Genomic DNA, 16,462 nt, shown 5'->3' on the forward strand with positions numbered 1-16,462 from the left:
ATAGTTATTTTATCTAATACATCTAATTGATTAGAGAATTTCACATTCCTGAACAGTATGACCTCCTGTCATGAGATCGTCCATATAAAAATCGTTATTAATGACGTCATGAACGTTTTCATTGCCTTTGCAATAAATGTTATCAATCTCTTGTAACGTTCTCACTGCTAAAAATGGTGCTGCTGTCGTCCCATATGTGACTGTTGAAGTTTAAACTCTTTTATTTTATCCTGTAGATTTTCCCTCCATAGAGTATACTGGTATTCCCGATCTTCCTCTCTGACTTTTATTTGCCGATACATCTTTTCAACATCAGCACTCATTACATAGCGCCACATACGCCACTTTACAATGATATCTAGAATATCTTTCTGTAATCTTGACCCGACTAGCATTACGGCATTCAAACTGGATTCATTTGTAGTTTTTATAGATACCTCAAAGACTACTCTTAGTTTTGTTATGGTGCTTTCTTTTTTAATTACAGCAAGTAATATTTACGTTGATCCATCCTTTCTACTTCCTTCATAGTGTCCCATCACTTGATACTACCTCATCAATTTTTTGTAGTCGTCTTTTAGATCAGCCGTATGACTGCTGTCTTTCTAAATTTTTCAAGCTCTTTCTCCTTTTTAAACGCAATGGATACTATAAATCGCCCATCTGTTAAATTATGTGTTGTAGTCTGTAAAAAATTTTGTTCACATATGGCATCTTCTAGAGTGAGCTCCTCTTCATCTCTTTCCATTTCACAGAGTCTTTCTAAATAATCTAGTTTAAATGTTGTCAAAGCTGCTACTACTCATTGCTTCTGGATCTTTCAATGTTACCAGACACAATCCAACCCAGCATTTTGACTAGTAATCCATCAGCTTTAATTATACCTTTTTTATTTTTGGATACAAATCAGCTCCAATTACCACATCAATGCGACTTGGTTTGTTGAAATTCGGAACAGCTACTAATTAATTTTTCCATATACATATGTACATCATAAATACATATGTACGCCTTCTTTTCAAATTTTTTTGTTGCGTGTTTTCCTAAGCATCTAAAGCATAGTTGAAAAAATTGAAGTTAAAAATATTAGTATGTCGTCTAAATATACGACACATATTTTATTTATATATTCTCTGAATATGTTTCATTCATAAATCTTTGGAATGTAGCTGAGACATTTTTCAACCCGAAAGGCATTCGGACGTATTCATATAGTCCTGCCGGAGTTACAAAAGCTGTTTTCTCGATGTTCCTTTCTGCCATTAAAGTCTGGTGGTAACCTTTTGCTAAACCTATTGTGCTAAAGTACTGTGCTTTGCCCAATTAAGCCAAGATTCCTTCGGTATTTGGTAGAGGATACTTATCGTCTACAGTTAATTGATTTAATCTCGTATAATCAACTTCTTCTCTTTACTGGCGTAGACTATAGCCGAGTTATATTTTTTATTGGGTGCGTTTTTTTACGTTGCGGGTCCCAAACCCAGAGCACAACCCTGCGGAGGGAAATAAACTACTAGCCTGAATTTCTGAATTCATGAATTATCTATCTTCTTTGTTACTATTAAGATTGGTGTGACTTTTTTTCACAAATTTGTCGTTTTACTTCCTCTTCATGTTTGGGAGGTAATCTATATATTTTTTAATTTATTTGTTGATCTGCTACTATTCCATTTATTCACTTCTTTATAAATAGATTTATTAAAAGTTTTCAATAATTTTTTAATTTCCGTTTTCTCATTTGATTTCAAATGATCAAGGTTGGTGTTCTTAACTTCGCTTATATCCAATGAATAAACTTGCTCCTGTATCGTTTTCATGTGGAATGGAGATTCCCCCCATTTTCTAAAATTATTGTCATATTTTCGACATAAGTTGTTTTTACATTTTTAAAAATGAAATCATTTCTTATCAATAAATCATAAGGTTTATTAAAATCCGTTAATAACCATCTCAGTTTGGCGTTTTCCGGATATTTTAATTCTTTTGGACAAGAGCTCTTAACCTTAATATTTGGTGTTTCGATTATTCCGTTTTTTGATTAGTTTGAATTTGCACTGAATAATTTGGATGACTTCGCCCTGATGACTGTCTTGTTTGGTTATATTGTTGTCCATAAGAACTCATTTGATGTTGTCCAGATTGTGGACGATACTGTTGCCCTGAGGAATTTTGGTTTTGTGAACGATATCGTCCTGCAAAACTTTGATTTTGTTGTGGACGAGGTCTGTTTCCTTTGTCCCGAATGAAAATGTTTATTGTTAATACTATTATTTCTGGTATTAACTTGAAAATTGGTTTCCTTTAGTTTTAGATGAGAATTTAGATTGCCTTCATCCAAACCAGTAAATTTATAAATTTCATTTGTCATATCTGTGAATGATGTAATTGATTGCATTGCATTCCCGAAAAAATTTCTTTCATAGTGTCATAAGGTCGTATCTTGAATAGTTTTTGAATGACAGCGTTTTAAACAGCGACCGCTCGGAGGTGCAAACACATAGTATAAGTGAAACTTTAAACGCGTTTTTCTCGAAACGACATTTTTCAAAATTGCTGACATTATAACTCAACGAGAAATTGACCGATCGACTTCAAATTAAAACTGGGTATAGTTGAATACATTTGCTATACAATGGACTACGATCTTTTTAATTGGTTGAAAATTGTCAATTTGGCATTAAAAAAACGACCATTTTTTTCGTAAAAAAACGATTTTATTTTTCAAAATTACGCCATTTTGTTCATTTTTCATATTTTTCAAAGTTCATTGTATAGAAAATATATTTAAGTTTAATAAACATTTTGATTTTTTTGTTTCAGCTACTCATTCGACCGGAATCATGCCAGCAGTTGAGGCACTTCCGCAGACAGCACATAAGTCCGTTATATTTCCATATTTAATCAATATAGTACTTTCTTTTAAAAAAATTCACGAAAATCGCCTAATTTTTGATGCGTCACACTGTTATAGCCCCTTAATTCCATTATGCTGTTTACCCTAAGTTGCGAAATTTCTTTTGTGATCGTTATTTGATCTTTTGTGGGTCTGTAATGCTGCTTTAACTTAGTTTTACAACTTACTCAATCTTGAGGTGGGTTTGCTTGTAAAAAATTTTTGGTTAAGCAAATCATTAGATCACCCAAAAAATATTTCCTTCTGCCCTACATAGTCTCTCCGTACTCTGTCAATTGCCTCAAGGAAGGATGGTAATTTTTTTACATTCCCTTCGAAGGAAGCTAAATATTGTAAATCTTTTTCTATTCTTTGCCTAAATGATAATTGGTTACTTGCTGCATTTTGTGCAGTTATTTGCGTTAAAGATGCTAAGCATCGAGTTAGTAATTATATTTGTTCTGCCGTTATTAGTAGTAGATTAATTTAATTTTTGTTTTTTTTTTTCATATCACAACTTACAAAATCATTTCTTTTTGGCAAAATGCTTTTGGATAATGATTTTTACATACGTATAAACTTTTACCTTTTATTGTTCTTATGTTAAATTATTAAAAAGTTTAATATTTTAATATGTAATATTTTATTTTTATGTGTTAATGTGCCTTGCCGTTGTTGTTGCTGCCTTCTGCTGCTACTCCTGATGTTGTTATTCTTGCCTTTTTTTGTAACAGAAAAATGTATTTATTCAATAAAATATTCCCCGAGTTTACCGTACTGAGCGGTTTGTCGTCCGGTTTTTTATTGATTATCTTTTTTCGTTTTAAACTATACTTAGCTTAATTACGTAGAGCCGTTGTGCTGACTTGACATTTCTCACTGTCAACGGCCGGGCATAACTTATTTGATGTTTATGTAATACGATACCAAGATCTTTAATATATATATAAATAAATGTGTGGTACCGTACTTTTTTAAGATGTTTTGCAACTTTTGTATATATGTATTTATAATTTCAAAATACAAATATTTATAATTTTATTTTATTATTTAAAAAAAAATACTTATTCCTTCATTAGGCTATGGCAGCCTGGGGATGATGGAGTTATCTATATTATACCTGCATGCCAGTAATTCCCAAACTGTGTAGTAATTTGTTAGTCAGGTGACTAACCATTCGTCTAGCATCTTCTTGAAGACACGATTTTAAATAGCTCATCATTTTGGAGTCACTAATGTCCTTATTATTATGGACATACTCCTTGAAAAGCTTTTTATATGGTTGTCATTCTCGGGATTCGCCTGAGAATTTTTGTTATTTTATCGTTGGTAGTTCCAATTTCTCAACTGTTTTTTTTTTTTTAAGTTGATTTCTTTTTATTTTATTCTTTTTAAATTATGGCCGGACGAAAGCATACCCAACGATTGGTATTTAAGTGTACTTTTCCCAATCTCCAAAAAAGGGAGACCCCACAATCTACGCCAACTACCGTGCAACATCGCATATAAGGTTCTATCGAGCGTATTGTGTGAAAGATTAAAGCCCACCGTCAACAAACTGATTGGACCTTACCAGTGTGGCTTTAGACCTGGCAAATCAACAACAAACCAGATATTCACCATGCACAAAATCGTAGAAAAAACCCGTGAAAAGAGAACCGACACACACCACCTTTTCATCGATTTCAAAGCTGCTTTTGATAGCACGAAAAGGAGCTGCCCAACACCGGCGCCGTTAGTTCTGCTTTCTCCAGACTGGATAAGAAAGCAAAGCAAATGGGTCTGGTGGTGAACGAGGGGAAGACGAAATATCTCCTGTGATCAAACTCGCGACTTGGCTCTCAAGTCACTATTGACAGTCATAACTTTGAACTCGTAGATAATTTCATCTATCCTGGAACCACTATCAACACCACCAACAATGTCAGCCTGGAAACCCAACGCAGAATAACTCTTGTCAACAGATGCTATTTCGGACTGAGTAAGCAATTGAGAAGTAAAGTCCTCTCTCGACGAACAAAAACCAAACTTTATAAGTCACTTATTATTCCCGTCCTGCTATATGGTGCAGAGGCATCTGATGAGTCGACGTTACGAATTTTCCAGAGAATGGTTCTGCGAAAGATTTATGGTCCTTTGTGCGTTGGCTACGGCGAATATCAGAATCTATGAAACGATGAGCTGTATGAGATATAAGACGACCTTAACATAGTTCAGCGAATTAAAAGACAGCCGCTACCCTGGCTTGATCATTTTGTCCGAATGGACGAAAACATTCCAGCTCTGAAAGTATTCGACGCAGTGCCCGCCAGGGAAAGCAGAGGAAGAGGAAGACCTCCACTCCACGACACGAAGCGAAAAGATGAAACGACTAGTGCGCTGTTGTTAACTCGGCTATAATCGCGTAAGTGGTGTCTACTCCAGTAAAAAAGGATAATTGTTTTGGTCGCCTGTTTGACCTTGTTGTGCTTAGATTCACAGCCGCTGCATATTTTTTTAATAACAGTTTTTACACAGCGTTTAGTTTCACACTAACACGGCTTATGTGACCAAATGAATTCGCGGGAATATGAACCCGTCTTCCAATTTCTTCTCAAAGTTTTACAAATTTTTATTTTGCCTGTATATTCATAAATTTGGCTAAGCTCCTTTTTAGGCTCGGATGTTATTAATTCAATGTAGATTCTATCAAACCTTACCGCTGGTGGGGGTAATGAAAGTATTTCACTGAGCTGAGGATTATTCATTCTAATTTTATTTTGATATATTTTAGCTTTATATATGTATGTATATATACTATTTGGAAATGCAATACATGTATGTGTATAATATTGTTTAGGTATGGTTTGGGTTGGTTTCAAGTGCATATGTGCATTTGTAATCAATTACCCAAACCTAAGTAAATATATTTATATTATTGTATATTTTATTTATTGAGTGTATTCATATTGCATATAAATGCATACATGTCTCATATATGAATGTTGCATATGTATGTTTATTTATGTACGCTTTGTACTATCTCGGTCTTATATAACATGTGCGGACTGTATAATTTATTACAATAGTTAGAATTACATATTTTCTAAATATATTGCTGGATTCCGCCCTTTAGTAGCAAGGAACATGTTCAATTTTGAACAAACTCCTTTTGGTCGTTCACCGTCTTCGGCGCATATTTCACAACGTCTAAACGTGGTATGCTAACAATCCTTGACTGTTGATTTTTCTGGGGCAGTGTCGGGAAACTCGTCATCAAGCTAAGCTAGTAGAGCAAACCAGAGATTCATACATGGTTCATATATGGTTACTACCATAAATGTCTTAAAAACTAGTTTGGTATTGTGACTACCCTTCACACAACACTTTAAAAAGTAGTCGCAAACAGTTTCTTCTAAAACTGATTATAATTAACTCTCTTTACGTAGTTTATGAAGTTTTTAACGGAACCGCCTATAACGGACCACTATAGAAAATAATTGTAATATAAATGGAACGATCAAAATCTAGTTTTTATGGAAAACTTTTTCAGAAAGTTTCACAAATTTGGCATAGATTATTTCGCAGTACATTGCAATTTTCCATCAAATTCTCCGTTGTTTGCACACCGTTGACGGGTTACGTTTTCAGATGTAGTTATACATATATGTAGTATACATACATATGTACATATAGTTGCATTAAAAAAATTCATTGTGAGGGATTATTTTGTTTAACACAAATACATTAAAGAAGATGTGCTTTTCAAAGAAGATGTAGTTAAAAATATTATTTTAATGATAGAAATATTTTGCAATATAAAATATATGGATTAAAATAATAAAGTGCAAGGAGAATAGATGCCAATGGAATACTTTAACATGACTTCTTTTTAAAAGGCTGTCTGATTCGGTTTTGAAATAGTCCCATATTAGGTGGTGCTGTGAGAGAGTATTCCATTGAAATTGGTCTAGTAGTTCCTGAAATATGATTTTTGGTCCATAAGTGGGCGACGCCACGCCCATTTTCAATTTAAAAAAAAAAACCTGGGTGCAGCTTCCTTCTGCCATTTCTTCCGTAAAATTTAGTGTTTCTGACGATTTTTGTTAGTCGGTTAACGCACTTTTAGTGATTTTCAACATAACCTTTGTATGGGAGGTGGGCGTGGTTATTATCTGATTTTTTCCATTTTTAAATTGTATATGGAAATGCCTGAAGGAAACGACTCTAGTTTGGTTGACGTAGCTCTAGTAGTTTCCGAGATATGTACAAAAAACTTAGTAGGGGGCGGGGCCACGCCCATTTTTTCAAAAAAATTACGTCCAAATATGCCCCTCCCTAATGCGATCCTTTGTGCCAAATTTCACTTTAATATCTTTATTTATAGCTTAGTTATGACACTTTATAGGTTTTCGGTTTTCGCCATTTTGTGGGCGTGGCAGTGGGCCGATTTTGCCCATCTTCGATCATAACCTTCTTATGGAGCCAAGAAATACGTGTACCAAGTTTCATCATGATATCTCAATTTTTACTCAAGTTACAGCTTGCACGGACGGACGGACGGACAGACAGACATCCGGATTTCAACTCTACTCGTCGCCCCGATCACTTTGGTATATATAACCCTTTATCTGACTCTTTTAGTTTTAGGACTTACAAACAACCGTTATGTGAACAAAACTATAATACTCTCCTTAGCAACTTTGTTATCACTGTACAGTGATCTTCCAGTTTCCATTCATTTAATTTCTTTCTCCTGAGAACTGAGAATAAAGTCGCGGGGCGCCTCGTCCGGAGAATAAGATATATACATACATTACGAATGAATTTTGCAATAGTTCTCATTAATGTTCACTTACAAATGGTTGACTTGACTGCTGCAGAATGAACGACCCGAATGACAGTCATGAAGTTGCTTTTTGGTATCAGCAGCATTTTTGGTACAGCAAACGAAAATGTTCAAGAAGCTGGCATCAAGACACCATTTGCAGACAGGAAAATTTCTCTGTCGCTAGGTCGTGAAGTGCAGTCGGCTATGTGTTTAAGGTATTTAAGGCATTTTCCGCCCCAAGTCTTACCAGCTTTGACAGAGAATCATGAATCAGAATGGTTTAGTGTTATATTTTTAGTAGCCTTTTATTACCAGGCTAAGTTTCTTCCTTTCTTATACAACCATCGTTTTAATAATTTTTTTTAAGTACTCGGCAGGCTTTTTTATATCGTTGATGATATTTTTTTTCTTCATACTAATTAAACTTTAAGTAATTTTCTTTTTCAATATTATTTTATTTATTGGATCTGTTTTTTTTTAAAGCCTAACAATAAGTTATAAAATCTTAAATCTATTTAAAAACTAGGCAGGCTCAAGCAAGTGATTGAGCTGTTTTGGTGATACGTTGCTCTTTAGTACGCAGCCATATCTTTTCTTTTAAGGCGTGTTTGATCGCAGGAATGTACCAAAGAACTAGCCAAAGGGTTTGGGTGATCTTGGAGTTTAGATATATATTTGATTCTGCTATCTTCTACTTCTTTATTTACCATAGGAATACCAAGGTCTTAATGAATATTTTCATTACGCATGTACCATGGTGCACCCGTGATTGTTCTAAGCATTTTAGATTGAAACCTTTGAATTATATATATCAATGTTGGTTGCACAGGTCGTACCCCACAGTTGAATGCCATACATCTAAATTGGCTTTATGACCACATTATATAGGTTAGATTAGGTTAGGTTAGATGGCTGATCATAGATCGCACGTGGACTAGATGAAGTCCTTTGTGAAGCCATTGAAAATAGAACTCCCGTGTTCGCGCAGGTACCAATGCTGGCCCAGCGTTGACCAAGCAGCAGCGAGGCCCAGCTATCCAGTAGTAGAGCACAAGAGGATGCGGGAGCACCGACCAGTATCCATTCTATCGATAACGATTCTAGGGTGCCTTTCCTTGCTAGCTCATCAGCTTTGCAGTTACCTGCGATTCCGCTGTGGCCCGGCACCCATACAAGTCTTACAGTAAAAGCTCTAGCCGCCAGAGACAGTGATGCCAGACACTCTTCGACGAGCCCTGAACGCATGTTAGTGAGTTCAAGGCTAGTATCACCGCTCTGCTATCTGAGTGAATGGTCATTTCTCTGAAGGTAGACACTCTCCGGAGGAGCAAATCTGCTGCCACCTTAATGGTTGCGACCTCCATCTGGAAGACACTGCAATAGTCGGGAAATCTGAAGCTGGTTTTAATGGCGAGCTCCCGACAGTAGACCCCTCCACCAACCTTCCCCCCAAGCTTTGATCCATCCGTAAAGAAGCTTATTGCCCTTCTCCTCCAAGGCTTCTTCCCTCCCAAACCTCCCTCGTCGGTATATGGGCAGTGAAGGAGCCGCCGGAGTTCGATATGGCGACTCTATGATCCAGATGATCCGGTATGCAATCAAAGCTTGTGAGGATATCCGCGTGTTCAGATACACGCTCTCTTAGGAACCCAGATTTCCTGAGCCTGATAGCCACTTTTGCGGCCATGCTCCTTCCGGCATTGTCCACCGGCGTTATGTTTACAATTGCATTGAGTGCAATAGTTGGGGTGGATCTTAACGCACCGCACATTCTCATGAGCGCGGTCCGCTGAACGCTCTCAAGTTTTTTTGCAAGTGTGGTCTTCTGTAAAGCCCTCCACCACATAAAGACTCCATAGAACATTATGGGCTTGACTATGGTGTCATAGAGCCAGAGGACCCCCTTCGGCGATAGTCCCCACCTCTTGCCAATATCTCCTCTACAGCAGTATAGGGCAATCGATGCCTTCCTGGCTCTTTCCTCGATATTCGACTTCCGTGAAAGCTTCTTATCCAGGATGAGCACTAAATACTTCACTGTATCCGCCGGTTGCAGGCGAACACCTCCCATTTGCGGCAAAGGTGCCAAGGTGTTTTATTTGGATTGATGGCGAGTCCACTTCCGACCGCCTATTTTGTTACCACGCTGAGATATCCCTGCGTCAACTCATACACGGTGCTAAGAAACTTTCCTTTCACCATAAGTGCTACATCGTCTGCATAGGCAATCACCCGACAGCCAAGATACTCTAGCTTTTTGGGGAGGTCGTTAAGGACTAGGATCCATTAAAGAGGAGAAAGAACACACATCGCCCACGTCAAGTGTCGCTCATCCAGAAGGTCGACAGAGGCCGAGCAGTCAGCATGCAGTGCTCCGAGAGATACCTCCGCATAGGACGTGTTACTAGGAAAGTGAGCATCAAGGAGCATCTGAAGTGTCTCTTCACTGCCCAGGGCCCACTTTCCACTTACGTCCTTGAGATACCCTAGGGACACTGGGTTTTTTTGCGAGGATACACTTGAATCTAGAGGACTCGTGACAGCCCTCCACTTTTTCGCAGAAGCTCTTCCACAAGGTTCTCTTAGCCCTTCTTAGCTCGGACTTGTATATCGAAAGTCCTGTTTTATGCAAAGCCCAGTCGTCATATAGCCCGCTCCTACGGGCCCTGTTAAATAAGCGTCTGCAGGACGCCCTAATTTTCGAGAGTTCCAAGGTCCACCACTGAGGTTTTCTTCTGCCCTTCGGTGTTTTCAGTGGACAAGAGCTTTCCAGTGCCTTGTTGTACGCCGAGCTGAAAACTTCGACCCACCCATCCACCACATCGGCGGTGGCCCATTCGTCCATCCTCGGTGCGCGTGGGAGAGTTTGCCGAAGCCTCCTGCGATAACCTTCCTAGTCTGCGTTCCTGGGATTTGTGAGGGATTTTTTAGGCGGACCTTCTCCGACCAGACTAAACTCGACGTACCTGTGATCAGAAAAGGAGTGGTCATCGAGGACCCTCCAGTTTGAGAACAGTGAGGCAATCCCATGTGAGGCCAGGGTGAGGTCAAGAACCTCCTCCCTGCCTACGGTCACAAAAGTTAGAGAGTTTCCCCTGTTTCAAATGCGAAGATTTTCGCTAACAATGAAATCAAAAAGCGACTCACCTCTAGTGTTGGTATCCGAGCTCCCCCAGATCGAATGTCGCAAGTTGGCGTCCGAACCGATGATGACACCGGCACCATTCCGGGACGCTTCAGCCAAGGTCCTCCTTAGCAAAAAGGGAGGTGGCTCTACCTCATCGTCGTGAGGCATACATATATGCGAAGGTAAAAGAAATACCGTTAGTTCGTTTCTGACCAGCATACAGGCTCTATTTCTACCTGCATCCTTGGCCGCCAGCAGCTTATGGCTCTTCGTTCTCAATCCAGAGATCCCGTTGGCAGTTAGCCACGGTTCCTGAATCAGGACCACATCAGCTTCGTCTTGCTCCAGACGAAGCAATAGATTGGCGGAGGCCGCCTTTGCGTGATGGAGGTTAATCTGGAGGAATTTCATCCTTCAGACTCTCCTCTAGGAGCGCCAGTTCGGTGCTCAAGTCATGATCGAGCCTCACCTCCTCAAACAATTGCTCGAAGCTGAAGACGGAGTCGCCGATCGACGAACCGCCTCCAGAACTCGCCTCGTCTGAGAGGTTTGGGTCGTTTTCCATGGTCGTTTGACCATCCGTGACGCCCTTTGTCTTCTCCTCCGCATCTGCAGCTTGGGTGCCATCAGCTCTGGTATCCGTCGGGAGTACCTTCAGCACTACCATTTCGAACCCATAACTGATGGCTCCCTTGGTTTTGCTGAGAGGATCGATGGACTCCGCGTTAAGCAAGCATTATCAGCGCCTGCCGATATGGTTCATCGGTTCTCTCAAGCCGTATGACCCTCCAGTCGTGCGCGGGAAGTGAGGGGTTGCAGTATCTGAGGATTTCCTCGATCTCCTTCGCAGTGGACGGGACAGCCCATGGTGCCAACCGGCACTTATGCATTTTTGGGCTGGCCCAGGGTTGCTTAGTTACCTGACCAACATGCTTACCATCGCAGCGTTCCACTATTTTTGCCGCTAATCGACGGTCCGACTTCAGCTTCTTAGCCAAAGCACCTTTGCTAACGCCTCCTGTGGAACCCTTCATAATTCTAGCAAAAGTTCCTCTGCTAGTACTGGCGATTCCGCCGTGTATGAAGGCTCCACCCTTCACTACCTCTTTCGCTGGCGGGTTTGCGCCGGCTTCCCCCATCTTGACTCCTACCGAAGTCTTGGTCTTGTTGCTGCAGTTTCCCAGCGACGGTTTCGTCGCCCCGGGAGCAGCAGCCCCGCCTGGGACCACATTATATAAAAGCATTTTGTTGTCTAGGCTATGTTTGGAGTTTTTATTGAAAACCCAATTTAAATTTGCAGCTCTAATCTTCATACATGTTATTTTACTAGCTCTAATCTTCATACATGTTATTTTACTAGAGATATGTTTTCTCCACGTGAGCCTTCTATCTAGGTGAATACCAAGATATCTTACTTCGTTCGCTTGGGGTACTAAAATATTGTTTATTTTTACTACCGGACATATTTTTGGTCATTTATACGTCATTTCGCTAGTCATTCTTTGACAGAATTTAAATGCTGCGCTAATATTCTTGATGCTAAAATGTGGCAATTACTACGGCTCACTATAGCTGTGTCATCCGCAAAAGTTAAAGTTAATACATTGTTAGCTGTTGGAAGATCTGCTGTATATGTATAGTGTTGGACCTAAAAGACTGCCCTGTGGTACACCAGCCCTTATCTGTCGTTCATCCGATATGAAATCTCCTACTTTCACCATAAATAGTTTATTATTTAAATAAGACTCCAATGTTTTATACAATTCTAAAGGTAGAGTTTTTTTAATATTATATAAAAGACCTTCGTGCCACACATTATCAAACGCCTGAGCTACATCTAGAAATATTGCTGAACAGTACTCCCAGTGCTCAAATGCTTTCCTTATTTCGTTAGTAATTCTATTTACTTGCTCTATTGTGCCATGTTTCTTATGAAATCCGAATTGATGCGTTGGTATTGTATTATTTAATACTTTTTCAAATATTTTAGAAAGACAGTAATTATATTTTAGAAAGAAAGTAATGAACATTTCATCAGTAACTAGAACGAATTTCTTACGCAGCTTTAATCAACCGTCCAGCTTTGGGAGTTTTCCCTGGGAAAGAATGGCCTGACCATTTAAAATCCATTCTTAACAAAATTTCACCTAAGGGCCTTAGTAATTTGACAACTATGATGTGTGGATCATGCTCGAATGAAAATGCATACAAAAATATTTTTATTTGGTAAGTAAAAAAAAATTTGTGGATACTGTATGTCCTTAAAAACAATGTATATATGTATGTACTAATGATTAAAATGATTAAGTGTTCGCTTAGGTATTGAATTAGAATTAGCATCATATTGAAGTTTGTCCTGCGACATGTGGTCTATTGTGCTCTCACATTTTCATAAAAAATCATTTATTATCACTACCCTATTAAGCTTCGGCGCCTGGTTATTAGTCCGATATAAGAATGACCCTATTAGTTTTAAACCGATTCTGAATATGGTTTAAAGATATTTTAGTGTTGAGTGGAATAACTGTTGAATCCAAATCCTGAATTTCCCTAATATGTGTTAAACTGTCACATATTTGCCACATCAATTCTGGTCTGATGTTATATCTAACAGTAAAAGCTTTAACGGTTTTCTTTGATTAAAACACCGCTTGGTGGTACCAAATAATTCGTCGAAATCCTTCCCAAATTGTCAAAACTGGTGATATTTCTTTATAAAAGTTTAGACCTCTTCGCATCACCATTCTCCGTATATACCGTACATATTATATGTACATATGTATACGGAACCAACAACAAGGCTATCGCGTTAAAATCAATGCAACATTATATTTACATATACATATATCTCTAATAGTGATACAACCAATTGCTGCTCTACATCTATTTGTTAAGGCTAAACTAATGTACATATTTATTACAATTGTTAGTACGGTTTGGGCTAACGTTTGGCTAGCAAAGATTTTTTAAAGATAATAAGTTTGGCTTTGAATTTGCTATTTTGGTCTGTTGTTGGACGTAAAGTCCTTGCATGATTTCTTTAAATCAAAATGGTGGAACGTTGAATCAAGGTATAAAGGTGTTTCTCTGCACTATATTGTTAACTCTAGTTACACTAGTAAAAACTGTTTCTGTCACACAAATTTTGTGAAGATTTTTCTTTATATTGGTTTACCCTTATTAACAATATATAGTATAATAATTCAATAAGATCCAGTTTTTTGTGACAGCTACATACACATTTTATAGTATAAACGTATATATGTAGGTAGATGCATCATAACAAAACGTAGATATGCACCCCAATTACATTAAATATATTTTTTCTGTTAAAAATAAAGCTTTTCAACATACGATCACAGTGAGAAGTAAAGATAATTACGATAATATTCAAAGCCGACATATTCATTATACAATAGTTGGCTCAATCACCGAATTCACCACTAATATTTACTTGGCATTAAGTCAGAAATAATTGTTGTCTTTTTAGTTTTTTCTTATCTGAAACAACAATATCGGAGAGCCAGAATGATTACACCCTTTAATTAAATTAAACTCTTTCAATTAAAATACGCTCAGAAATTAGAATATTCGATTCTTACTGAAAGTTTTATTTTGTGAGCGGCAACTGTATTTTTATGATTAATATACTATATTAACATGATATCATTTTTCTTTATAGGTACCGTCGCCATCAGCGTGGAGAGAATGTCCACTTCTCAGAGGCCGAAAAGTTGTCTTGCATGATTAATCAACAGCCAGGCTCGCCGCCATTAAGCATCCTCTCCTTCAAGGGCGCATTCCATGGGCGTACTTTGGGCGCACTCTCAACCACACACTCTAAGTATATACATAAAATCGATGTACCTTCATTTGATTGGCCAATTGCATCTTTTCCCGAATATAAATATCCGCTCGCGGAAAACGAACGTCATAACAAGAAAGAAGACGATCGTTGTTTGGCCGAAGTTGAAGATCTAATTGTACAGTACAACAAAAAAGGTATACCGGTGGCAGGCATTGTAGTTGAACCCATACAGAGCGAAGGCGGTGATAACGAGGCATCACCAGAATTCTTTCAAGGACTGCAGAAAATCGGCGAACGCCATGGTACTGCCTTACTGATCGATGAGGTACAAACCGGTGGCGGTTGTACTGGTAAATTTTGGTGTCACGAACATTTCAACTTGGATGGACCTCCCGATGTGGTGACTTTCAGCAAAAAAATGCAATTGGGTGGTTACTTCCACAAGAAAGAGTTCCAACCGTTAGAAGGTTATCGTGTCTTCAACACCTGGATGGGTGAGCCTAGCAAATTGTTGTTGTTGGAAGAAGTAATCAACGTAATTAACGAAGATAATTTGCTGAAGAATGTCAACGCTGCCGGTAAGGTGCTTAAGGATGGTCTTTTATCTTTGGAAAAAGAATTTTCACATATCCTAAATTCGACAAGAGGACGCGGCACATTTTTAGCGGTGAATTGCCAACACAGCAAAGCTCGCGATGATTTCGTTGGACGTCTCAAACTTAAGGGTATACAGACTGGTGGCTGCGGCGAACTCTCGATTCGATTCAGACCTGCTTTGATATTCCAGGAGAAACACGCACACATTGTTTTGGATGCCTTCAGAAGCGTATTAAAAGAATTGTAATTCGATAGGAAAGCTACCACAATTGCATCAGTTATTTCCTCTCTTTGCATTTAGCACCAAATACATACATACATACATATGCAGATAATAACGGATTAAGTCATTTTATAGCGCTAAAGTGGAATATGCCCATAAGTATTTGAATGCTGAGTATAATTTATCTTATCAATTTTATATGATGAAATTGTTAGAATTTATTATGACAAAGCGTTTTTATTTTTGAAAGATAATTAATAGAATATCCTACTAATACACAAATATTGAATTGTGCTCTGAAAATTTTCTTCCAATAAATAACGAAATGTACATATTTACCAAATACAAAATGAAGTTTCTATGAAGTTTTCATAAGACTTTCGGCAAATATTAAAAAAACTTTGAAAGCACTCAACGAGGACTCTACGGCCGAAACTCATATCGTTATGTATGTATGTGCATATGCAGTGAATGTACACAATTTTTTTACATGTTTCATTAAATTTTGTCCGGAAATCAGAAATAATTTGAGGGAAACTATAATACCTTCACAAATAGAAAAGTTTCAAAATACGTGATCACCGGAAATTCCATCGAAACTTTGCGTGAATTCATCACAAAACAGCCTAAATCATCATTGAAAGTCATGGAAACGGAATTGAACATCTCCAAAACATCGATTTATCGCATTTTGACCGAACATTTGGGCTTACGAGAGGTGTATGCACGATTTGTTCCGCACAGATTGGCTGACGACCAAAAATTGCTCAGACTCCAACATTCGAAGGAAGATTATTTGACCAAAAATCACATTTTGACCACTCCCAATATTCACCAGAATGGCACCGTGCGACTTCTTCCTATTCGGAAAAATGCATTTGACCATGAAAGAAAATCGTTATGCAGATGTAGAGGCCATTCAAAAGGCTTGCACCGACATACTGGCGGCCATACCGGCCAACGAGCTAAAACACTCCTTCGACATGCTTTTGGACCGTAAATTG

General features: G+C 38.2%; 1 protein-coding gene across 1 annotated transcript in view; it reads left to right on the forward strand.

The window, feature by feature from the left end:
* The window catches only part of LOC120776658 (4-aminobutyrate aminotransferase, mitochondrial), a 40,429-nt gene extending 24,621 nt beyond the window's left edge, over positions 1-15,808 (forward strand). The window contains exons 4-5 of the mRNA XM_040107527.1: positions 12,894-13,056; positions 14,513-15,808. Coding sequence (XP_039963461.1) covers positions 12,894-13,056; positions 14,513-15,482 — 1,133 coding nt within the window. The 3' untranslated portion in view covers positions 15,483-15,808. The remainder of the gene's footprint in view (positions 1-12,893; positions 13,057-14,512) is intronic.
* The last annotated feature ends 654 nt before the right edge of the window (positions 15,809-16,462 follow it).

This window comes from Bactrocera tryoni, chromosome 5, assembly GCF_016617805.1.
Source record: "Bactrocera tryoni isolate S06 chromosome 5, CSIRO_BtryS06_freeze2, whole genome shotgun sequence".
NCBI classification, from domain to species: Eukaryota; Metazoa; Arthropoda; class Insecta; order Diptera; family Tephritidae; genus Bactrocera; species Bactrocera tryoni.